Source organism: Panthera uncia (assembly GCF_023721935.1).
Source record: "Panthera uncia isolate 11264 chromosome A1 unlocalized genomic scaffold, Puncia_PCG_1.0 HiC_scaffold_16, whole genome shotgun sequence".
Classification (NCBI taxonomy): Eukaryota; Metazoa; Chordata; class Mammalia; order Carnivora; family Felidae; genus Panthera; species Panthera uncia.
The window spans coordinates 64363582-64389426 of record NW_026057576.1 but is presented as its reverse complement, the minus strand read 5'-3'; the positions used below and the strand labels follow the sequence as shown (position 1 = coordinate 64389426).

Here is a 25845-nt window from a genome sequence, read left to right as displayed (position 1 = left end):
GGGCTCATACCCGGTAGTAGTCGCGGTGGTGGTGGGAGGGGCTCATACCCGGTAGTAGTCATGGCGGCGGTGGCGGCACTGGTGGTTGCTCAGCCTCAGTAGCGGGATTGCTAGTGTCAGCAGCAACAGCAGGACTCACGCTCAGTAGTAGCAGCAGCAGTACTGTTACTGGTAGTATTACTGGTGTTCTAGCAGGAGCGGTGAGACTCCCACTCAGGTGCGTTAGCAGCAGCGGCAGAGGCTCATACTCTGTAGCAGAAGTTTTCTCACTGGTGGTATTGCTCCTCTTGGTGGCAGCAGAGCGGTAGAGCCTCCCACTCGGCAGTAGTATTAGTAGCAGCGGTGGAGGCTCATACTTGGTGGACACGGCAGCAACAGTAGCAGTTCATACTCAGTGGGAGTCGTACCACTAGGAGCAGTTTCCGCAGGGGCCCACACTCGGTGGTAAGTTGGCTCTGGTAGCATGGGAATGACAAGGACTTGAAACTGTCAGCAACTGCTACAAGCACTTTACATGGAACATTACTTTCATTCTTGTAGCCAGCTCCCACACGGTGGCGAGTATTACTGTTTTCCCCACTGTAGGGCAGAGGACGCACAGCACCAGGTAGTTCTGTGGTGTGCCCGGTGTCCCACAAAGCATAAAGGACGGAGCCGAGACTCAGTCGTGGGTGCTCTAACTTAGGAAACCTGACCGTCTGGACGACTGAAAGCTCATCCGGTGTCGGGAAGGCTTGTTCTGAGGACTTCGACTTCAGGGTCTCAGATGCACGCATCTTGAACCTGCCTTAGGCTTAAAAGTAAACGGCTAAAAACTCCCTGGATAGAAAACGAGATTAGGGGTCGGGTAGAGCTCAGGTGACAGTGTCCCCTGGGAGCTGGAAGTGGCTAGGGTGCCGACACTGGCAGTAGCAGCATGGTGTCTTCAGATCAACCAGGAGCCCTTTAGAAAGCCACCTCTACTCTTTACTGTCCCTAAGTGGACGAGGGTGTGGTTGCCCTGTGCCTAAGTCTTAAACATCCATCTACACTCTTGTTTTGCTTTGCTTTGCTTTGCTCCCCTCGCCTCCCCTCGCCTCCCCCTCCCTTTCCCCCTCCTCCCATGTCCTTTTTTCTTCTCTTTACTTCTCTTCTCTTTTCAAGTTTATTTACTTATTTTGAGAGTGTGTGAACAGGAGAAAGGCAGAGAGAGAGAGAGAGAGAGAGAGAGAGAGAGAGAATCCAAAGTGGGCTCCACACTATCAACTCAGAGCCCAATGCAGGGCTCAAACCCACAAACCGTGAGATCATGACCTGAGCCGAAATTGAGAGTCAGATGCTTAACCAACTGAGCCTCCCAGGCGCCCCACATCCATCTACATTCTTGAGACACCATTCTAGATGAGCTCCTGGAGACCGGCCAGTGGGAAGACTGGAGCCTCAGAAGGCACTTGGATGATCTGAGCAGAGGCCGAGTTCTCTGTTGTTACCAGCAGGTACACCTGGCTCCCTGCTGAGAGATGGTGTCTCTGTGGGCCTCCGAGTGGGCGTGCGTTGGTGAGGATGAGAACCCCAGTCAGTCCCTGGTGTGCGGGCGTGTTCCCACGCGCAGGGTGTGCAGCCGGCCCGAGGTAGCGCAGTGACCGTCTGGGGTGGACTCCGTGCCGGCAGCGGACACGTCAGGTGTGGAGTGGACCCGGGCTGCCGCCTGGAGGGCGCTTGCTCCTTCGTGCTGTGATGAGGCCCGTATCTTGGCGGTTTCCCGTATACAATGAGACGGTGGCCTCCGAGCCCGGTGACTAGCTCGCTTCTCACTTCATGTCTTTAAGAGAACATGCGCCAGAGCCCTTACTCCTGTGGCGGGAAGCTCAGGCAGCTCCCGGTGTTAGAGCTCAACTGGAAGTAAACCTTGAGTTCTTTTCTGACAGCGAAAGGAGCCTGAAATCCAACACACATGACCCTGTTTTCCTAGACTTGCCTGGTTGACACACTGCTGTTCTGGAGAAGTTAGAAATGACTTTTGATGGTGGAGCTACTAAGGATCTGTTACATTTCAAAATCACTTTCAGGTGCTATTTTGGGTTTTCCGTGACTAAAGGTAGTTATTCAGTTTGATAGGATGAATGTTAGTTTATTATTTTTATTTTTTTACTGTTTATTTTTGAGAGACAGAGACAGACAAAGCGCAAGCGAGGGAGGTGCAGAGAGAGAGGAGGGACACGGTATCCGAAGCAGGCCCCAGGCTCTAAGCTCTCAGCACAGCACACCCCAAACCCACAGCCCGCGAGATCATGACCTGAGCCGAAGTCACACGCTTCACTGAGCCACCCAGGTGCCCCGGCATGTTAGTTTGATAATAAACTCTATGAAGCAGCTTCTTGTTTTGTGATCTTCTGTGCTGCTTATTGCTCTTTGTATTTTAGGTCGTGGAAGATCTGAACTCAACCATAGGATTTTTGGAAGAGCTTGAGGCTTGCTGATTATGCATGGTTTCTAAGCGGTGCAGGGTTCCCAGCCAAAGCGTGGGCACGGCCTTTCCCGGGCACTACCGGCAGCACCAGCAGAGAGAGGCAGGGCGTTCGATGCAGGCTAGGGCGAGGCTTTTGAGGTTGGATTTCACAGGAGCGAGAATCTCTGTCCCATGATGATTGAGGAACGATTGTAATGCTTGCAGAAACCGGCTCCGTGCTGATGTTGAACACAGCGTTCTTGCAGGCCAACGCGAACTCGAATGGAACAGCCAGCGAGTTCCCGGCCCGCCTGGTGCCTGTGTGCACCTCCATGGGGACGTGGTGGGGACCGACCAAGTCTCCTTCTGCCCAGAGGAGGAGCCTGAAGCCTCCTCGGGAGCAGGCCTCAGACAGTAGCAGGGACTGCCTCCCCATGCCACCTGGGGCCTTTGCTGTGAGAGGCGCGGTCACTGCCTGTTGTGTTGGTGGGGAGGCCGCACATTGCCGGTGTGCTCCCAGTGCCCCTGCCCTGACAGGGGAAGGGTGCCCGGGGGTTAGGTCTGCTACGTGGGACGCTTGGAAATAGCCCCAGGCGGCTGCCGGCGTTGGCCAAGGCCACTTTTGCTGATTGTGTGTGGTCCAGGTGGAGGCTGTCGGGAGGCGAACGTTTGCCTAAATCTTCAGGCTGGAACTCAGCTGATGGGCAAGAAGTAAACAAAATCCTTTGAATTCCCCAGTGTGGTTTATACCCCAACTTAAGGCTGATTCCAGGAGAGCTGCTCCTGGGTTTTTGCATTTATTTTTTTTAACATTTTTTTAAGTTTTTTTATTTTGAGAGAGAGAGAGAGACAGAGAGCATGAGCAGGGGAGGGGGAGGGAGAGAGAGAATCCCAAGCAGGCTTTGCACTGTCAGCGTGGAGCCCGACTCAGGGCTCGAACTCACGCACTGTGAGATCATGACCTGAGCCGAAATCAAGAGTCAGAGGCTTAACCGACTGAGCCACCCAGGCACCCCAGGGCCTTTGCATTTATGTCCTAACTGATCCTTCCAAGAGCCCCTCGCCTCTGCTCAACCCAGGGGGCTGAGGAGTGGCTGTTGGTAGCTGACACGGTGGGTCATGAATGACCATTAAGGACTGCTTGGCGAAGGCGAGGTGAGGAAGTGGACAGGAGACCTGCTGGGTGCACCTGCTGTGTACCCGCTGCCGGGTCTTGGGTGTGTAGTGTTGTTAGTATCCACAGTGATGACCGCCCCTGAGTCATAAATAAAGGTGATGCTTCTCATGCGTTTTCTTTAAGATGTCAGGGAAGTAGGTGACTGGTTACCGAAAAATTTTTTAATGTTTATTTAGTTTTGAGAGAGAGAGAGAGACAGAGACAGAGTGCGAGCAGGGGAGGGGCAGAGAGGGAGACACGGAACCGAAGCAGGCTCCAGGCTCCGAGCTGTCAGCACAGAGCCTGACTTGGAGCTCGAACTCATGAGTGGTGAGATCATGACCTGAGCCGAAGTCAGACGCTTAACTGACTGAGCCACCAGGTGCCCCTAAGTGACTTGTGAGTTCGAGTCCTTCATCGGGCTCTGTGCTGACAGCTCGGAGCCTGGAACCTGCTTCAGATTCTGTGTCTCCCTCTCTCTCTGCCCCTCCCCTACTCATGCTCTGTCTCTCTCTGTTTTTCAAAAGTGAATAAATGTTAAAAAAAAAAAAATTAAAAGAAAGTTTCACTCACTTGGAGTCCTTGTTCTCCATTGTCGTTTGTAAGCAGCAATGGATTTTCCAAGCCTGTGTGAAACTAGCCTCTGCCACTAAGAATAGAATAAGTCTCAGGGCACCTGGGTGGCTTAGTCATTTGAGTGTCTGACTTCGGCATAGTCATTATCTCAGTTTGTCAGTTCAAGCCCGGCATCAGCCTTTGCGCTGACAGCATGGAGCCTGCCTGGGATTCTCATTCTCTCTCTCTCTCTCTCTCTCTCTCTCTCTCTCTGCCCCTCTCCTGCTTGTGTATATGCTCTTTCTCTCTCAAAAAGTAAACACCAAGAATAGAATAGGACTCTATTCTACAGGACTCCTCTGTAATAAGGGTGATCTTAGTTTATACTTAGTTTATGTTGGTTTTAGGGCACTTTGAGCAGTTGTATCTCATTTAGTTGTGCCTGGATTCCTCTGAAGTAGACAAGGCAGGTATTTCTATGCATCAGGGTACAGGGGCCCAGGAGGGCATGGATGGAGTTAGGGTCATGTGATGTGCAAAATGGCTGACCTGGTTTCTGAAGCAAAGCATTCTGATCGCCAGGCTGGTGGTCTTTGCATTCTGTCCTGACGCCTTCTCCTGCCAGAGCCCCCACCGACAGTGGTCGGAGAGTCAAGAGTAGGTAGGTATGTGGGTTTTGTTTTCTTTGTTTTTTTTTCCCATGACAACAGTTCTGTGCTCCTCTGTCAACTGCTCCATATACTTTTTGTCCCCCCCCCCCATATACTTTTTAAGAACACTTCAAAAATACAAACATAGAATATGATTGAAGGGTAACAGAATATGCCACCCCAGAATATGCCTCTTTGGCATACAGATTATTTTTGAGAAGCATCAGACAGGAGAGGAGAAGCCCTGAAGACAGAGTAGAAGTTACTCTTGTGTAACAGACAGTTACATTTATAAAGGAAATCTACATCTGTAAGGGTGTCTCCCTCTTTGTGCCAGAAGACAAGACTGGCTCTAAATTACAAGACAGTCTTGTCAATGGAGAAGTCTTTTTTTTTTTTTTTTAATTCATTCATTCATTCATTCATTCATTCGGAGAGAGAATGGGAGCACAGGTAGAGAAGGGGCAGAGAGAGGGAGGGAGGGAGAGAGAATCCCAAGCAGGCTCTGCACTACCAGTCCAGAGCCCGACGGGGGGCTCAAACCCACAAACCATGAAATCCTGACTTGAGCTGAAGCTGGATCCTTAACTGACTGAGCCACCCAGGTGCCTTTGCTTAAGCAATTTTTGATGTTGCTCCTGCTACCTAGAAAGTTTTTATTTGGTTAGTTCAAGTTTGAGAATATATATTTTACCAGTTTTATTTCTTAAGTTGTTGAGGGTGAGGATGTGTGGGAAGGCGTGGGCCATGAGCTGGCCTTACTCATTAGTGAGCCTATTGGTTGGCTGGATTATTAAGTACTATCAGAAAAATCCAGGTGCTTAGGTGGCAGTGACCTGCCTTTATACTCTTTTCGCTGGATTTGTTGCATCTGTCAGTTTTCTCTCTGATGGGTGACTCCGATTATATTTTCCTTTATCCACACCCATGTTAGGCTCAAATGGAGAGCTGAGGAACAGAACAGTGACTCCCAGACACGATCCTCCATTTTAGGAATGTTTGGGAGGCGGGTGTTTACCGCTCGGCTGCTGGTGGTCGGCTCCAGGGCGTGTGCTGCCCGCCAGGGCTGGGACTGTCCATATGTACAGTTGGGAGTTTTTGCTTCACTGTGTAAGCCTCCAGATTTTCATCTCTGTAATCACCTAAATGGTCAGTTTTATGGCCCGTTGTGTTTGGGTTGCTTTCTTAAACTCTTAATGCTTCTTGGGATGAATGATTGGGCATGCTGGAAACGTATCAGTGAGCCTTTGTGTTCTTGAGATCTGATTGTCGTCTTTAATAAACAGCATTTCCTTGTAGAAGAGAACTGTCATGATGTCATGAAAGGCAAGGCTGTCGGTGAAGCCTGAGAACGTGCGTGTGCATGTGTGTGCGGTGTTGGGGTTTAATGGCACGCCCATGTGATGGATGGGAACATCTTTCTATAAATATCCTGAAGGGGTGCTAGTTGGTAGGGAAGAAAATGCATTTTAGTTTTGTTTTGGGATTTGTTTTTTCTGGGTTCCCTTGCCCTTTTGTGCCATGGGTTCCTCGCTTGGGACAGACAGAAAGAAAACCTGTTGGTTATTTGCCATGTCTGGGTTAATAAGGAGAGATTGCTTGAGGGGAAACGCTTGTTTCAAAGTCTAGTGCTTGAAGTATTTCCAAGCTTTTGGCATTAGAGGAAATGATGTTGAGGGCCTGTGTGTTTACTTTTGGTGATGTGATGTGGGCTTGCATTGAGTGTTTGATATTCTTTGATGCCAGGGGAAGGTACCTCATAAGAATGGAAGTAAGGGCACCTGGGTGGCTCAGTCAGTTCAGCATCCGACTTCAGCTCGGGTCATCTCACGGTTTGTGAGTTTGAGCCCCATATTGGTCTCACTGCTGTCAGCGCAGAGCCTGCTTCGGATCCTCTGTCTCCCCCTTTCTCTGCCCCTCTCCCACTCTCTCAAAAGTAAAAGAAACATTAAAAAAAAAAGTGGAAGTAGGTTGTGGGGTGAAGCGGCCACCTGGCAGGGAGGGGCAACTTTTGCTGTTTCTTTGCCTTTTAGTTTTAGGGAGAAGAATTGCTTTCCCGAAGTCTTAGGAAGGAAGCCCCAGTGCCTCCTCCCTCATTGGTGTAGAATTTTAATTTTTTGCCTCGGGGTGTAAAATAGATGATGGTAAAAATTCTTCAAAACCGGCACCTGCCATGTGTGGCTGATAGGGAACCACTGATGGCATTCTTTTGAGTTTGGCTTGTGCTGTGTTAAACTCCTGACTCCAGGAGGCGGTGCTCAGCTTCACCCCTGCTATGGAGAGCCTGGGAACCTCTCAAGCCTGGTCCTTTTTCTTCCTCCATCAGAAGTTGGAGAATGGACTCCGTTCTCCGGACCTACCGGCATGTGGAGTTTGGGTTGGGAAAGATCAGAGGGTTCCCTCTTTGGGGTGTGTTTGGTTGCAAGGGTGTGCCTCCCACAAGTGAGCCATTCTTGGCTTTGCTTTGGGCTGGGACGTTGAGAGTGCAGGTGAAATCGGTGGGCACGCTGTGAGCTGGGGCTGCCACATGTATGCACATCCCTTACTCTTTTTTTTTTTTTTTTGCTACTCTTTTCCTTATTCATTATAGGCCAAGACTTATTTGATAGTTTGCCAAATGCGTTCTGAAACAGTGGTTGTAACATTTATGGAGCATCCACAGTGTACCCAAGCACAATGTACTAAAGCTTTATTGCCTTTGCACTTCAAATTTTGGCTTAAGTTTAAACTATTACTGGCCTGTCTTAAAGAAGAAAATAGTTCTGTTTTGCTTTGAGATTAGTGATGAACGTAGTACTTTGTTAAAGTGCTTTTTTTTTTTTTTTTTTTTTTTTTTTTTTACATGTTAGCAATAAAAGCAAAGCTCGTGTTACGAAAAACTGGTATGACCTGTATTTCTAATGAAGGCTTTTTTCTTTCCTTTCAGGAAGGCACCAGAGTAATCCAGCCCATATTTTTGGGGAAAATCATTAATTATTTCGAAGACCATGATCCTGCTGATTCTGTGGCTTTGCGCGAAGCCTACGGCTACGCCACGGTGCTGACCGCCTGCACGCTCGTTCTGGCCATACTGCACCACTTATACTTCTATCATGTCCAGTGCGCTGGCATGAGGCTAAGAGTTGCCATGTGCCATATGATTTATCGGAAGGCAAGTGTCATTTGCTATCGTGTGTACCTCACCTGAAGCATCTCGTTGCGGGGGGGTGCCTGGGTGCCTCGGTCGGTCAGGTGTCTGACTCTTGATTTCAGCTCAGGTCATGATCTCATGGTTGTTAGATCAAGTCCCACGTCGGGCTTCAGTGTGAAGTCCGCTTAGGATTCTCTCCCTCTTCCTCTGCCCCTCCCCCACTGGCTCTCTTTCTCTCGGGGGCGGGGCGGGTGGGGAACAAAACATTTTGGGAAAGTTCGTACATTAAAATTTTTGTATATAGCATCATTTCAATATCAGAGAAGCTTGGTACTTACATCAGGCTAGTGTGTGTGTGTGTGTGTGTGTGTGTGTGTTTTCCTTTAAGTGAACTTTACTGATATATAATGAAAGTTTTCTATTGGGATCATATCAGGGCTGCCTTTGATAACAGGGCTGCAGGCTGTTGCAAAATACTCTATTTGTAACGGAGTCTAATTAAAAAGTATCTTAATTAATTAAAAAGAATCTAAAAAGTATCAAAAATAAGTATCAAATTGATTTAGGCATGAACAATGTCCAGTGTTTTCACACCCTAAATCTCCTAGTTGTATGTATGGAAATGCTGTTCATTAAAACTTTTATTTACATCAGAATTGTATTTTACGAGTGACCTTCTGTGAAACTGGATCTATAAAATTGAAGCTGAGAGAAAAGATTCTATTTGAGACAGGGAATAATTTTTTAAATGAACCATTTAATCATGTTCCGTCTAATTGTGTTAATTAAAGAAAAACATAAATAGAATCCATGCCAAGCACATTCACTATGTTCCATAGTTGTGGTTGTTTTTAATAGTATTAAAGAAAGTAGTTGGATGTTTGGGATGAAACTTTAAATTTTACATTGTTTTTAGTAATTTGGGAGAGAACTTATAGTTTCATGTGCTTTACGTTGCTTTCCATTCAAATTATTATTTTATGCAGTATTTTCTTCTCCCTTAGTGTAGCAGTTTTAATGACAGGACCTGATTTGATGTGTTCAGTGTTTTTGTATGCAGAAAATGCCATAATCTTCACTACTATGAAGGGAGTGAGGATCTCAGGTGTTTTTACAAAGGAGCTGCCACAGACATACCAGTGACAAGAGCTCAAGGGCTTTGCACAAATTTGATCCCGGATATATCTTTGCCTTGGGCTTTAAAAACAAAACCACAGGGGCGCCTGGGGTGGCTCAGTGGGTGGAGCATCAGCATCTCTGACCTCAGCTTAGGTTAAGTCAAGCCATGATCTTGCGGTTGGTGAGTTCGAGCCCCACATCGGGCTCGCTGCTGTCAGCCTGTCCACACAGAGCCCACTACAGATCCTCTGTCCTCTTCTCTCTGCCCCTCCCCTGCTTGCGTTCTCTCAAAAATAAGTAAGTACGAAAAAATAAAAACACAGACACCTCATTTTAACTGTATTGTATATGTGAAATTTGCTAAGAGAGTAGATCTTGAGTGTTCCCACCACACACACACACACAATGATAACCGAAGTGATGGATATGTTAATTAGCTTGACTATAGTTCTCATTTCCCAATGCATAGCTATATCAAAGTATGACATTGTACACCCTAAATATATACAATTTTGTTTGAAGTTTTTGAGGTTGAAGTAATCTCTACACCCAACATGGGACTCGAACTTATGACCCCAAAATCAAGACCCTCATGTTCTTCCAACAGAGCCAGCCAGGCACCCCAATATATATAATTTATATTAAGTCCTTATTGAAAGATAAAACCAAACCGTTTAAAATATTGCTTCTTGGGGGCACCTGGGTGGCTTAGCCGGTTAAGTGTCCAACTCTTGATTTTGGCTCAGGTCATGATCTCATCATGTTGGGTTGCGTGATCGCGCCCCATGTAGGCCCCTGTGCTGAGCATGGAGCCTGCTTGGGATTCTCTCTCTCCCTCTTCCTCTGTGCCTCCCCCGCTTGCTCTCTCCCTCTCTCGAAGTAAATAAATAAACATTTAAAAAATATTGCTTCTTGAGGCAACTGGGTGGCTCAGTCGGTTGAGTGTCCCAACTTCGGCTCAGGTCATGATGTCACAGTTCATGAGTTCGAGCCTCGCATCGGGCTCTGTGCTGACAGCTCAGAGCCTGGAGCCTGCTTCGGATTCTGTGTCTCCCTCTCTCTCTGCCCCTAACCCACTCACATTCTGTTTCTGTCTCTCTCAAAAATAAATAAACATTAAAAAAAACTAAAAAAATATATTGCTTCTTTTACCTAGTTGCTGCTTATATAGAGCTTCTGTTTCTTGTGAATACTTTCCTTGGCAAAACGCAAGATGTCTCCTCCACGTTCTTCCTTTGAGCAGAGTCTTATTAATCTTGGAATTGTGTGAATCTCAGAGGCCTCTTACTGCCCGTGTTACGACATGTAAACTCCGGGTCCTCTTCTGTGACCTGGAAATGGTAGTAGTGCTTGTATGCTCTAGTCAAGGGGTCTTTGCTCTAGTCAAGCGGTCTTCGTTGCTGTCCCCCCGCCCCCCCCTCATTACTCCATTGTAGTCCATTGTACCATTTAGGAGAAGAATAGTCCGATTTCTCTGTAAATTAGCTAGATTTTTGTTTTTCCAGGTCATGCTTATTAGCTTCCATAAATAAATAGGAAATTCCACTAGGGCTCTACCGTGAAAACCTGCAACATGGAAGTCAGGTTTGAGGTGACATTTCAGTCCAGCAGAGTTCTGCTGCACAGGTTAGTTGTCGTTCACCTGTTTTTCTTCCTCTTCTCACTAACTTTGGAAAGTTACCTTTGGGAAATCCGATCTGACCTGGCACATTTGCTTACCTGGATGTAAACATCTCTCAAAGGTGTTAATTTGCTGGCTTGATTATCCTAAAAGGATTGTCCCCTCACAAAGAGGGTTAAACCAGTAGGCGTAAGCTGAAATTGCAGAAAGGTGGGAAACACCAATTTCTAGAATCCTGCTAGGTGAAGACATAGACATTTCAGCAGCTCTGAAAGCCCTCTGTGAACATTTGTGCCTTAGGCTCAGGCCCCGCCTCCTGATCCCCGTCCTGGGAGAACACCAGGTTGGGTGTTGTCACTAGAGTAGCTATAGTTTATAATAGTAAATGGTGTTGAGGGATGTATCGTATATATAAATGACTTGTCATTTGTCTACCTTTGCACAGCTTTGGTACAATTACTCTTTAGGAGCTTTGAGATTTTTTTTTTTTAAGATTTTATTTTTAAGCAATCTCTACACCCAGTGTGGGGCTCAAATTCACAACCCCGAGATCAAGAGTTATATAAGCTCAGGAGCAGGCATTGATTGATTGTGGTAAAATATGCATGACATAAAAACTTCCCATTTTAGCTCTTTATGTGACATTAAGTACATTCACATTGTTGTGTGGCCATCCTCACTATTCATCTCCAGAACTTATCTTCCCAGACTGAAATTCTGTACACACTAAACACTGAACTCCCCAGACCCCTCCCCCACAGCCATCACCTTTTTACTTCCAGTCCCTAACCCTAACCCCTGGTCTAGGTACCTCCTGTAAGTGGATTCATGCAGTATTTGTCATCTTGTGTCTGGCTTATGTCAGATAGCGTAATGTCTTCAAGGTTTATCCGTATTGTCAGAATTTTACTCCTTTTTAAGGCTGGATACTATTCCATTGTATGGATGTACCACATTTTGTTTCCCCATTCATCTGTCAGCATTTGGGAGATTTGTCTCCATCTCTTGGTGATTGTGGATACTGCTGCTGTGAACGTGGGTCTACAAATACCTCTTCAAGTCTGTACTGGCAGTTCTTTCGGGTACATTCCCAAAAGTGGAATTGCTGGGGTATAGGCTTAATCTTTTTGAGGAACTGCCGTGCTCTCTTCTGCGGTGGCCGCATCATTTTACGTTCCCACTTGATCATTGATTTTTCTCTTAAATTTTATTAAATTAAGAGGAGTTTTTATGAACTATGACATGTTGCTTGGATTAGTGTTTCCAGTTGGTGGTCTGTAGAAACAGCCCATGGTGGTCTGTTGAGGTTCCTCAAATTTCTAGGGCATTTTTTTTCAGAACTTTGTAGCAAGTCATGGGATTGTGCAACACAGGCTGTGTTTTTGTAAAGTCACCAGATTGGCGTGAAGAACACAGGTTCCTCACCTTAGTGGTGTTTTGAACATTATACTTCATCATTTTAGAAAGTCCCTGCCAGTCACGAGTCATTTTCCCAGCATGGATTGCTATTACCTCTATGGTGGGACTAGTGGTTTACTTACCGTCTTTGTTCTTGGCCAAGACACAGAAAAGCAGGACATGTCCAGCTTCAAATATCAAGGGGATACTTCCTCAGCTGAGAACACAGGAGGGTAGGTGCCAGGCTGGGGGGAGGATGGTACCTTCAGACGAGGTGTGCACGGATCAGAGGACAGTCTCCAGCCCCGTCACTAGTGGGGATGGATCTCTCATTTGCCAGCCTGACCTTGGCTTCAGGCCCAGGTGGAAGTGAACCTGAATGTTATAGGTCTGTAGTCCTGGGGTGGGCAGGATGGGAGTCTCAGTAATCAAGACGGTCTTGGCCTGTGGTACAGAGAGTTTCTTGTATTGCAAAATGCATATGGCACAGAGGTTTTTACTGAAGATCTTTAGTCCGATTGGCTCTGGGTTTCTTGACTTTGTGTCCCTGTTGGTGGTTGGTTTGCTCTGAATGCCGGGTAAAGCCAGAGCTGGCACTTTTTGAGTTCATGGATGTTGTTTTTTGCTACTTGCTTCCTGGTGCAGACTTCTTACAGAGTTGGATCGGTTTGACCATATTTCTTCTTGTGGCTAAAGTCTTGTCTTCACTTTTTTAGTTACCCCAAAGGATGATTTGTGAGAGTATTTTTCTTCATTTGAACTTCTAGGATGAGCTGATTCCCTGCAAATATCCTGGTTTCCTTTTATCCTCTGTTGTGGATCTGTCTTGCCAGAATTTATATACAGTCAATCCTCATTATTCACAGACCCTGTAGTTTGCAAATTTGCCTACTTGCTAAAATTTATATGTAATCCCCAAATCAGTACTTGAAGCTCTTTCATGGTCATTTGTGGGTATGCACAGAGTTGCTAAAATTTTGAGTCACTAGCTGTCATACTGTAAATAAGTGCCTTTTCACAGTCTATTTATATTTAGTGCCTGTTTTCTGCACTTTTGTCCTTTTTGTTGGTGATTTTGCTGTTTAATATCGTCTCACATAGAGTGTGGAAGTGCTATCTAGTGTTCCTGAGCACATGAAGGCTGTGATGTGCCTTGTGGAGAAAATATGGCACATACTACAGGAAAATGCCTGTCTTAGATAAGCTTGGTTCAGGTATGAGTTGTGCTTTTGGCGTGAGTCCAATGTTAATGAGTCCACAACGGACAGTAAATATGGTGTCATTAAATAGAAACACACAACATAAGGTTATGTGTGTATTGATGATAAAAATGTTATCAAAGGCTGGCAGGAACCCAAGTCTGTGTTTTCCCAGGAGCAATTAGGATTCACCAATTCATGGTCACAGTGACTTTATAGCACACACCTACCACGGATAAGGAGAGTGGACTACTGACATTTATGCAGTGCATCTCACGGGAGGGACATCTGTAGAGCAATCTTCTATGTAGAGAAATAATTTTACTTACCCCAAGTGTATTTTTAGTCATTTAAGTGGTATAGCTGTGTTTTCAGAATTCTGTAATTTGGAGAAAAAGACATGCTGCTTGTATCTATACTACTTAGATCACATAGTCTTTCTCAGTGGACTCTTCCCCTTTCTTCTGATCTTTTCCCTTAAGACCCTCTTCTCTTGACCATTTTACTTCTTCTTTCTAGACCCTTCTCCAGCTCAGCCGTATTGTAAGATCAGTAGTCAGGACATCAGGCACACTTTATTACAGACTCTGAGAAGGAAGTAGAAGGGGACCGGCCAGGAGGCAGAGTCAGCTTGCTGACTTCTCCTGAGCAGAGTCTGCAAGAAATGGAGCTGGAGTTAAAAAGCAAAAACCCCGTGCAGCAGAGTGTACTGGTTGTGAGAAGGGAAGGGTCCACCCCACTTGTTCACCTCCCCCTGAATTCACTCTCTACACTGTGCAAAGTTAGTCGGCATCTCAGCCACATGGTGTCATGTCCATAGTTCTCAGACAGAACTTTGTTTTGTTTTTACTTAAAGCTAATTTTGTTTCAGTATAGACACCCTGCGTTTTGCTTTATATTTAGGCTGGATAATACGAGATTGCAGATATTCAACTGTTGAGGGCTTAATAAACAGCAATTTCATATGGCTCAATCCAGTATTTTGGCTATTAGTCTGTGGTTACATTTTCTTTCTGAAAATGTCTAGGGGCTAGCATCCTGAGAATACGGTCAGAGTGAAACTGCAGTATTAATGGAAATAGAGCATTCCTAAGAAGTATATTTGGTTGGAATTTCTGTTTCTCTTTGTAACATTCTGACAAAATTAGAATGAGGTAGTAATGCATCTTACATTGTTTAACACTTTAAAATCTTTTAAACATATTTCCCCCTCCATTTTCCCCCTTGGATATAAACTTGAGTTGGACCTGTGCATTTTGTGAAAGAAAAGTTCATCTCTAGGGGCGATTTGTCAGTGTTGTAGTTGGCTAGGGAAGAGCAGTGTATCCTCACCAAGACTTGGTATTGTCAGTATTTTTAATTTTAGTTATTCATGGGTATGTGTAATAGTATCTCATTATGGTTTTGGTCTTCACTTCATTGTTGAGTAATGATGCTCAGTATCTTTTTATGTGCTTCTTTGCTGTTCGTGAATCTTCTCTGTGAAGTATCTATGCAAGCGTTTGCCCCTTCTCTTTTATAGTGGGGTTTTCGTCTTGATGAATTGTGTGAGTTCTGTATATGCAGGAGGCTAGTCGTTTGCCAGATGTATAAATTGCCAACATTTTCTTTCAACCTGTGGCTTGCTTTTTTATTTACCTAATAATATCTTTTAAGGAATGGAAAGTTTTTGATGAAATCCTGTTTATCAGTTTTTGTGTTTTTGTTTTTTTTTTTTTATGGTTATCGTTGCTTATATTCTGTCTGAGAAACCTTTGTGTTTTATTCTGGGTGTTTTATGGTTTTAGATTTAGATTTTGGTTTGCATTCATAGTGTATTAATTTTTATATATAATGTAAGGTAGGGGTTGAATTTTATTTAATTTTGATATAAATATTTAGTTTCTGCACAATTTATTGAAAAAATTACCCTTTGGCCCTTTGAATTTAATTGGAAACTTTGTCAAAGATTAAATGACTATATGTGAATCTCTTTCTGGATTCTTATTCTATTCTGTTGATTTATAGGTCTATCCTTTCTCCAAAATGAAATTCTCTTGATTACTGTAGCTTTATAATACATCTTGAAATCAAGTAGTGTAAGCCCCCATCTTGTTCTATTTTGGTTACTTTGGTTATTCTAAGTCTTGTGTTTTCATAGAGGTTTTAGAGTCAAAAGATGCTATTTGGATATACATTGGAATTGCACCAAATTTTGTAGATCATTTAGAGAGAATGGGTGTCTAAATATTAGTTTTCCAAAACATGAGTGTGGTATATCTCTTTAAAATTTTTTTTTTTAAATGTGTATTATTTATTTTTGAGAGAGAGAGAGAAGGACAGAGTATGAGCAGGGGAGGGGCAGAGAAAGAGGGAGACACAGAATCTCAAGCAGGCTCCAAGCACAGAGCCTGACTGGGGCTCCAACTCATGAACTCTGAGATCATGACCTGAGCCGAAGTCGAATGCTTAACCAACTGGGCCACCCAGGCGCCTTGGTGTATCTCTTTATTTAGATGTTCTTTAACTTCTCTTGACCATATCTTATAGTTGTCAGTATTGAGGTCTTTAGATCCTTCATTTAATTTATTCCTTAGTATTTTATGGTTTTTTTTTTTGGGTATTATAAATGGTATTTTTAATTTTCATTTTCCACTTCTTATATAGAAGTACAACTGACTACACACACACGCGCGCACGCACACACACACACACACACACAAACACACACACACACACACGTTTTTTGCTTTGTTTCCTGAGACCTTGCTAAGCCCCATTTAATTGTAAATTTTTGGGTAGATTGATTAGGATGTCTATATAGATAATTATGTTGTCTTTGAATAGAGACAATGAGAGCAAGAGATTAAACATTCTCAACTGTGAGAGGTGGTCCATTTTCCTCTTTAGTCATGAAGTTTCTGCATCCTGACTTTTGAAGTCTCTCATTAGCTTTGTTGGCATTTCAAATTGAGTTGTAATTAATTAACCTTCACCACCATACACTGTTGTTACTTATGCTTTAAATATTCATTTCTTCAGAATTTAAAAGAAAAGGAACTATCATTTTTATTTATCTGTCTAATTACCATTCTATTGCTTTTTGTTCCTTCACTGCCAAGTTTCCATTTGGTAGGATTTCTTTTCCACCTGAAGAAAAACATCCTTTAGCATTTCTTAAGAATAGGTCTACAAGTGATGAATTCTCAGTTTTTGTTTATCTAAAAATCTGTTTTTCTCCCTTGTTTCTGAAGGATATGCTGGCTGGATATCGTATTCTGGATTGATAGTTCTTTTATCCCTTTTAAGTATGTTAAGGGTATTGTTCATTGTCATCCGGCCTCCATTGTTTCTGATACGAGTCATTCCTCTTTTGTGTCTTTGTTTTCCTCCTTGTTTCTGTTTTCTCTGGCAGGCTTTAACATTTTATTTTATTTTTTAATTGATTTTTCAGGAGAGTGCTACCTAGGTGTAATTTTCTTTGTATTTATGCCTCTTGGGGTTTGCTGAGCATTTTGATCTTTAATGTGGTTCTTTTTTTTAAAAAGTTGAGAAATATTTGGTGATTATATCTTTTTTTTTTTTTTTTTCAGTTTATTTATTTTGAGAGAGAGAGAAAGTGTGAGTGGGGGAGGAGCAGAGAGAGGAGATAGAGAATCCCACGCAGGCTCTATACTGTCAGTGCAGAGCCCGATTTGGGGCTTGAACTCACAAACCATGAGATCATGATGTGAGCCAAAGTTGGATGCTTAACCAACTGAGCTACCCAGGCGCCCCAAGGCCAGTATATCTTTTAAAATACTCTCCTCCTCCTCTTTTTTTTTTTTTTTAATATTTTATTGTTTTTGAAAGAGAGAGAGAGTGTGAGCACAAGCAGGGGAGGAGCAGAGAGAGAGAGAGAGAGAGAGAGAGAGAGAGAGAGACACAGAACCTGAAGCAGGCTTCAGGCTCCGAGCTGTCAGCGCAGAGCCTGATGTGGGGCTTGAACTCACAAACCATGAGATCATGACCCGAGCTGAAGTTGGACACTTAACTGACTTAAGTCAGGCACCCCTAAAATATTCTCTTCTGATCTGTTCTCATTTTTTTCCTCTTTCTTTTTAATTTTTCTCTCTGTTCTTCAGATTGGGTAGTTTTCTATTGATCAACCTGACTACTTTTTCTTTTATCTTCAAACTGTTACTAAGCCCAGTTTTTTTTTTCCCCTTCCAGTTTTGTACTTTTCAGTTACAGAATGTCCACTTAGCTCTTTTTTAGAGTTTGTGTTTTTCTGTGGAGAATCTGTTTATTCCTATTTCTTTTCAATTCTTTGAACATACTTCCCTTCAATTCTTTAAACATAAAATTTTAAAAAATCCAATGCCTGGGTCAACTTGGGTTTGTTTTTATTCTTATTTATATATTTTGCTTTTTATTATGAAGACTGCTTTGCTTCTTCCTGTGGGTTACATTTTCCTGTTTTGTTTGTTTGTTTATTTTATTTTTTGCATGTCTAAGACTTAAGATCTATTGGACATCATGAATGCTACGGTATAAGTCTACATTCTGATAGTCTTTGAGAATGTTGAATTTTGCATTAATAGGTCACTTAGTGGCTGATCTCTTTGAACTTGGGTAGGCTTGATTTATGCTTTGTTAAGCTTACATTTTTGGAAATTCTATGGTGTTTTCTCTTAAGCGTCTCCAAGTTGGTGGGTCTCAACCTTCAAGCTCTGTGTCCTTTGTGGGTCCTTGTTAGGCCTTTGTATCTTTTCTTTCTTTCTTTCTTTCTTTCTTTCTTTTTTTTTTTTTTTGCCTCTGTATCTTTTCTAGGATGAGTCTAGAGCAAATCTGTTTTGTGGAAGAGATTCTCAACTTCACTACTGCATTTAGGGCTGTGTAATTTTTTATTGGGTGGGGAATGAAGGGAAGCTCATGCGTGTAGGATGTTGAACAGGAACTGTGGCCTCTACCCACTTGATGTCAGCAGCATCTTTCTAGTTGTAACAGCTAGTAAGGTCTTCAGACGTTGCCAGATGCCCCCTGGGGGCAGGGGATTAGGACCAAAATTGCCCCAGTTGAGAATCACTGCTCCAGAGTGGTCTTTAATTCTGAGACCTGTTCTTTCTGGTGTGTCAGCTGCGTACCAGCCTTGTTCATGATACGAAGGTTTCTCCACTCTGGCTGGGCAAGAACTCCAGTGCCCTAACTTGACCTTCGAGTATCCGTGTTCTGCTTGCTATTCTTTGCATCAGCTCTCTGGCGACCTGGGCCTTTGTAGCCCATCCCTCAGCTAAGGCCTTCCAGCAGCACCCCTTCCTCGCCCTGCCCCAGGACTTTGGGGATCCTTTCATTGATCCTCGAAGAATCTGACCTCTGACTCCTCAGCTCAGTGGGGCTGCTGCACTGTTGGACTTGAGCTCACTGCCACGGTTGAAAAATGGTCTCCCGGCTGAGAACCAAGACAACGGTAGTGTTTACCTCTTGAGTGTTTACCTCTTGAGTGTTTCTTCTCTCAGGGGTCAGTCTTGCACCGCCTGTTATCTGGAGCCTAGAAACATAATTTTGCCCAGTCATGTAGCTGCGTATGGCAGAGGTGGGGGCTGGTCCCCTATCAGTTACTCAGCCATTTGTCAGAGCAGCTGTCTGCTCACGGCTTTTAATAGCTGGATGTTTATGGGCCTTGCAGCTGGGAGCTGTGTGAACACTGCAGGGCACGGTTAGGATCCCCTGGACGACATACCTGTTCAGCTTCCTTGCCGAGCAGATCAAGGGTGAGGCAGACATATGCTAGGCTGTGGGTCACTAAATTCTGTTATGAGTCATCTTTGTGCTTAACAAAAACCCCTCCAACCTGGGCTTAACCCCAGACCTACTCCCTCAGGATTAAGAGAAACCCTGGAAATCTGTATATTTAATCTGCGCCCCAGGGATTCTTACCATTAGGAAAATTGAGGAATCATTGTACTCCAGAAGGTGAAGGAAACGAGGGGCAGGGCAGCAGGGGCAGGGCAGGGCAGCGCAGCGGTAGATGGCCCGGGGGTGGGGTGGGCGAGGCAGGGGGAGCCTTCTTGGCACGTGAACAGGCAGCATGAATGTCTCCATTCCTTTCCCCGGGATTTATGCTAAAAACAGGACTTGATACTTAAGTTTTAAAAATCCAGTTTAATTTTTAAATTTTGATGTTGGTTGGGGCGTCTGGGTGGCTCAGTTTGTGAAGTGTCCGACTGTAGCTCAGGTCATGATCTCACAGCTCTTGAGTTCATGCCCTGCGTCGGGCTCTGTGCTGACAGCTTGGAGCCTGGAACCTGCTTCAGATTCTGTGTTTCCCTCTCTTCTCTCTCTGCCCCTCCCTCCCTCACTCACGTGCTCTCTCTTTCTCTCTCAAAAATAAATAAATGTTAGAAAAAGTTACCAAAAGATTTTTTTATGTTGTTCTGAAAATGTTTTTATTTCTTTGTTATTTTAAGGTATTTCTGTAGGTTTAGAGTTTTGGTTTTAGACCACGTTTTTCCCAGGTCTTCAAAGGTAATCACTTTTGATTGATTGATTTTTTTATTTTTAAGTAATCTCTATACCCAAGGTGGGCTTGAACTCACAACCCTGAGATCAAGAGTCACATGCTCTGCGGGGCACCTGGGTGGCTCTGTTAAGCTTTCCACTCTTGGTTTCAGCTCAGGTCATGATCTCACAGTTCGCGGGTTTGAGCCCCACATCTGGCTCTGTGCTGACAGTGCACAGCCTGCTTAGGATTGTCTCTCTACCCCTCCCCCCCCCCCCAATAAATAAATAAAGTTAAAAGAGTCACATGCTCTAATGACTGAGCCAGCTAGTGCCCCTCATTTTGTTTTTTATTTTTTATTTTTTATCTTTATGCTTTATTTATTTTTGGGGGGTGGAGAGGGGCAGAGAGAGAGAGGGAGTCACAGAATCTGAGACAGCCTCCAGCCTCTGGCTGTCAGTGCAGAGCCCAACGCAGGGCTTGAACTCACGATCCGTGAGATCATGACCTGAGCCAGAGTGCGATGCTTAACCGACTGAGCCACCCAGGCACCCCTCATTTTGGTTTTTAAATGTTTAGTTGTGGTCAAATACACATGACTTAAAATCGACCACATTTACCATTTTTGAGTGTACAACTCAGTGGCCTTAAGTACATTCACATCCTTGTGCAGACATCACCACTGTCCACCTCCGGAACTCTTTTCTTCTTGTGAAACTGAAACTCTGTACCCATTAGATCAGTTTCTCATTTCCCTCTCCCCAGCCCCTGGCGACCACCATTCTACTTCCTGTCTCCAGGAAACTGACTGCTTAGGTACCTCATGTGAGTGGAATCGTGCAGGATGGGTCCATGAGTGACTGGCTTATTTCACTTAACACAGTGTCTTCAAGGTTAACATCATTTTTTTTTTGAACAGGTGCAAGTCATATATTTACTCAGTGTTCATTGAAACAATGACAGTTCACCCGGATCCTCAGCAGTGGTGATAAACTTTCAGTTGCCTGTGGAGGAAAAGGAAGGCATTTCAAAGAAGACTGTACCCCTCTCTGGTTCCCTGTGCAGAGCAAGCAGCTCTGTCTTGGTTATGTGTTGAAGACCTTGTCTCCTCCCTTCTCCTCCCTCTGGGACTCATTAGTTGAACTGACCGGGTTATTTTCTTTGGTATCTCTGAGACTTAGCAGCCGTTGGTACCTGGCTGCTATTGGTTACACCCCTTGCCAGTGAGTAGGAGAGTGTGGAATTGGGTTGAGAGTGTGATGGGTTGCTTTGTGAGGGAGCATTTTCTTGCTCTGTGCACTTTTCCATTAGTCGCTTTGTGTGTACTGGTGATAGATAACAAGGCATTGCTGCTTTTAGTAAGTTTGGTTTTCAAAATGTATGCTGTGAAAGTCATGATTTAGACCGTATCTCCTCTCATTTTTCTCCTGCACGGATTGACTCACTTCCTGAAAGCTTCAAGCATGGTGTTTACAAGTGAATGAGTAATACAACTAGTTTTGTGACCTTACAGAAGTGTGCAGTGTTGCTTAGGTGTGCTGTATATCCAACTTCCTTAAGCTCTGTACTTTGATAAATATAAAACATTAGAGAAAAGGAAAATCCCGTTTGTAAAACACTCTTCATTTTGACGGTTAAATTATGCACCATGGATGAGTTCGTAGAGGGCGTATCACTTCCCTCCTGTACTTTTGGTCTGAAGGAAGGCACATGATGAGCAAAATTTAGAAGCTTCTTTATAGACAAAAGAGTTCTAATTCTAAGTATAGTTGCCATAAAAGACTTAGCATATGGGGGCGCCTGGGTGGCTCAGTCAGTTAAACGTCTGACTTGGGCTCGGGCCATGATCTTGTGGTTCGTGGCTTTGAGCCCCACGTCGGGCTCTGTGCTGACAGCTCAGAGCCTGGAGCCTGCTTCGGATTCTGTGCCTCCCTCTCTCTCTGCTTCTCCCCTGCTCGTGCTCGCTCTCTCTCTCTCTCTCTCTCTCTCAAAAATAAATGAACATTAAAAACGAATTAAAAAAAAAGAGACCTAGTGTATGGCCTCACGTATAAATTTTTAAGACTAAGCATGCCACTTTTCAGAAGATAGTTTATGCTCACATTTTTTGTTATAATTTTTAGAAACAGAAAAGTGTATTAAAAGATATTTTTAAAAGTTGATAGAATTTTTTTCCTTCTATTGGGAATGTACTTCATTTTTATTTTCTCATTAAGATAGTCTCTCCTCTAACCCTAAAGTGCATGTTTGTAAGTGTGTGTGTGTGTGTGTGTGTGTTTGCTTTCCTTTCTCTCCTAGTTACTGGGTTTTTCATGCTCACCGTATTGTTACTTCTTCCTGCTGCCCCACCAGCTCACCTTTGGCACAACTCTTTGTGCTGCTCGTCTCTCTCTTCTCCTCTCTTGTTTAGGAAACCAGTCACATGGGGCTTCTCTTTCAAAGCAAGAAATTGGTGATGGAAGGGTGTGAGTTGGGGGGAGTCTTTCATTATCTGGGGACGTGACCTCACTTTGAACACACTACCATAATTAATATAGCCTTACACATTCGGGGACTCATGGCCATTAGGGGTGATGAAGTCAGGGAATGTGGAGTCGGTCTGACCTCAGAGCAAATATCCCAGGTCCCCAAGTGGTTCTTGGGTTCCACAGTGGGGCCCTTGTGCTCAGGTCTTGTGAAGTCTGTACATGTCTTTCTGGCCTCTGGACTCCAGTAGGTCACTGTGGTCGAATGAAAATGAAAAGGCCAGTGGAGCTAAAAGAAAGCTAACAGTACCCCCAGGACGTAAATGGGGGTTGCCAAGAGCTTTCTATATAGGTGAGCTGGTGTGTGTGCCAGCCATGGAAAACCAGGCAGGAAGAGAAATAAAAGGCAGTGGAGCTCTCAGATTGTAGACAGCAGCAGCTTGTTGATTTTGTGTGCACTTTGGTTTCCATTTCCTTGAATCTGTTTTCTTCTACAGAACCCCAGAGGGAATCTGATTGACACTATGGAGTTGTCACCCATTGTGTTCATGGGGACGGAGAATATTAGGCTATCCCTGGGTCCTCCTCTCAGAAATGGAGTTTAATCTCTAGATTATGTCATCATGAAAGTCGGTGGGGCAGCATACTAAGCAACTCCAGGAAACAATATTGGAAAAACACAGGCAACTTTCTGCTTCAGATGAGCTCAGCATACTCCTCGCACTAGCTTGTTGTGATACCCAGTGTACCTGGAAACCGCGTGGCCTGGTAGGCCCGCTCTGCCAAAGGGCCACGAACCAGGAAGTAAACCCCAAATGCGACAGAGGTGATACAAGTACTTGATTTTTTGTTCTGCAATTCCTTTAGGTTCCTCCTCAGAGCCAATTTACTCTGATTTTTCCTTAAAACATTACAAAGCTGTATCCTAGTTTGGAAAGAGCGGTAGGTACTGGTGAGATGGTCCACTGAAGGGAAGCCTGGCAGCGGGGAACAGAACGGATTTGTGACGTATGCAAAACTCCAAAGGCTTGGCCATTTGGGGCGGTCGGTTCGAAGAGTGTCCTCCACGCGTACTGAGGATTATTGACGTTGGGTAGGAGTCAAGTTGGTGATGAGGAATCTGCATCATGAGGAGGTGGACTACAGTTTCTGCTTTGAAGGACAATTAGAGAAGCGATAGTTAGATGTCCATACTTGGGTTTTGTGTTTCATTTGTACTGATGAACATAATTGAGAAAGAAGAAACTGTATTTTTCACATGAATGACGAATATTACTTGATTTATTATGTTTTTTTTTTATTTTTAGTTTTTAAATTTACTTTAGAGAGAGGGAGAGAATCCCAAGCAGGCTCCATGCTGTCAGTGCAGAGCCTGATACAGGGTTGGAACCCATGAAGTGTGAGATTGTGATTTGAGCTGAAATTAAGAGTCACATGCTCAACCGACTGAGCTACCCAGGCACGTGCTTGCCCCATCCTTCCTCCCTTCCCTTCCCTCCCTTGCTTCCTTCCTTCCTTTCAAGTATTTATTTATTTATTTTTGGGAAAGAGAGAGAGAGACAGCATAAACAGGGGCTGAGGGGCAGAGAGAGAGGGGAACAAAGGATCTGAAGCAGGCTCTACACACACAGCACAGAGCCCAATTTGAGTCTCGAACTCAGGAACAGTGGGATCATGACCTGAGCTGAAGGCAGATGCTTAACTGACTGAGCCACCCAGGCACCCCACCCCTTGACTTATTTTTAAAAAATTGATGAAAATTAATGTTCTCGCCCAGATTATACGGTTGTCTTACACTCCAGATGTATTTTCACGCCCACCCAGGGAAGGAACCAGCTGTAAACGGATGCGTGCTCACATGTAGTTTGCATTCCGCAGTTGGCAGTGTTGTTTCTAATGGCCACACATATTCTAGCATAACCGATAATTAGATGGTTTTCCAGTTGTTTATATTAACAGATGTAGTGACCAAACCAATTAGATGGTTTTCCAGTTGTTTATATTAACAGATGTCAGTGAATGTGACCAAAGTGAAACCTTTGGAGACATCCTTAATTTTTCAGGGTATATACATCTCAAGGCTTTTGAATGCCAGATTTCCTTCCAGAGTTGGTAACTCTTTACAGTCTCTCTGGTGAAATGAGATGGCCCCACACCCTTGACAAAGATTGGATGTTCTGGTTATTATTATTTTTTTTGTCTTTGCCACACTTCCAGTTTCTAGATGAAAAATTATACTGCTCTGTTCTTTTAATTTACATGTCTGAGTCAGAATGAATTTGAGTATTTGCAAATTTTCATTAGCCATTTGTTTCCCATAGTGAATTTCCTGCACATATTCCTTGTCTCCCTTTTTTAAATTGGTAGACTTTTATAATTCTTAATGATACTAGGTGTTCTTGATTTATTATGATACTATTCTTGGGTCCAGAAGATGGACTGAGACTGCAAATACTGATTGTGGTTTCTTTTGTTTGCCTTCTATTGCTCTTATGGTGGAACTATTTTGTTTTCACAAGGGAAACAAATTTAACCAAATAGTATCCTCTTATAACCTGTCAACTTAAGGAAATGTGGAACCAAAACATTAGCAGAATGATGACGCATTAGTACGCATTAATTTGTACATTGTTTTTCTCTACACCGGATATGAACTGTTTTTAAACTATAATGCATACAATTTATCAGAAACAAACTTCAGTTTTCTACATTACGAAGAAGAGTGGTAATTTTGCGTCATTAGAAGAAAAAATACAGTGTTCTCTGTGAGGCATGAATATGCTCAGCTTATTTTCTCATCTGCAAAATAAGGGATAATTTTTCCTTTGTAAGGTTGTTTCCTTTTTTTTTTTTGAGAGAGGGTGCAAGTGAGCGAGGGACAGAGAGAGAGAGAATCCCAGGAGGGGCAGAGAGAGAGAGAAGTGGGGCTTACTCAGGTGCCCAAGATCATTTCCTATTCAATTGTCTGGGTTATAGTAGGTGCTCATTAAAAGGTGACTGTTTTTATGATGCTGCTGATTGTAAATGAATATGACAGGGTGTGTGCACTCAGTGAGCCAATAGTTCCAGGGCGGGGGGTGGGGGGCAACACACAGATCTTTGATTACACTAGATGCTCTTCTGGAGGTATGAACAGAGGGGTGTGTGTGTGTGTGTGTGTGTGTGTGTGTGTGTGTGTGTGTTTTCCTGTTTCTTTGGTCTCAGTCAGAATCTTTGATCATCAATTTTATACCTTTCTTTCTTTTAATGTAAAACATTTAAAGCTAGAAGTTTCCTCTAAGGCTTGCTTACCTGTATCTTTACAGGTTATAATGTGGTATATTTTCACTTTCATTTATTTAAAAATAATTCTGATTTATGGGGTCTTCTTTGCCACATAGCTATTTAGAAATATGTTGTTAATTCTCAAATATTTGGGGTTTTTAGAGCTATCTTAGTGATTTCTAATTTAATTTTTTTGATATCAGAGAACATTCTGCAGAACATTTTTGTGTTTAGACATTTATTGAGATTTATATACCAGCCCCGGCATATAGGGTCTATGTTGAGAAATATCCAACGTGTACTTGAGAAAACTGTCCTGCAATTGTTGGGTGTGGTGTTCCACAAACGTCAGTTAGATTAAGGTGGTTACTAGTGTTGTTCACATCTTCTGTAGCCTTAC

At 43.7% G+C, this 25845-nt stretch overlaps 1 protein-coding gene across 2 annotated transcripts in view; it reads left to right on the top strand.

The window, feature by feature from the left end:
• The window catches only part of ABCC4 (ATP binding cassette subfamily C member 4), a 260291-nt gene that overhangs the window by 49487 nt on the left and 184959 nt on the right, over positions 1 to 25845 (top strand). The window contains exon 4 of one of the 2 annotated variants that reach the window (XM_049647145.1): positions 7716 to 7940. In XM_049647145.1, coding sequence (XP_049503102.1) covers positions 7716 to 7940 — 225 coding nt within the window. Of the gene's footprint in view, positions 1 to 7715; positions 7941 to 11825; positions 12291 to 25845 lie in introns of those variants that run through there. The other variant, XM_049647146.1, reaches the window with a different exon arrangement.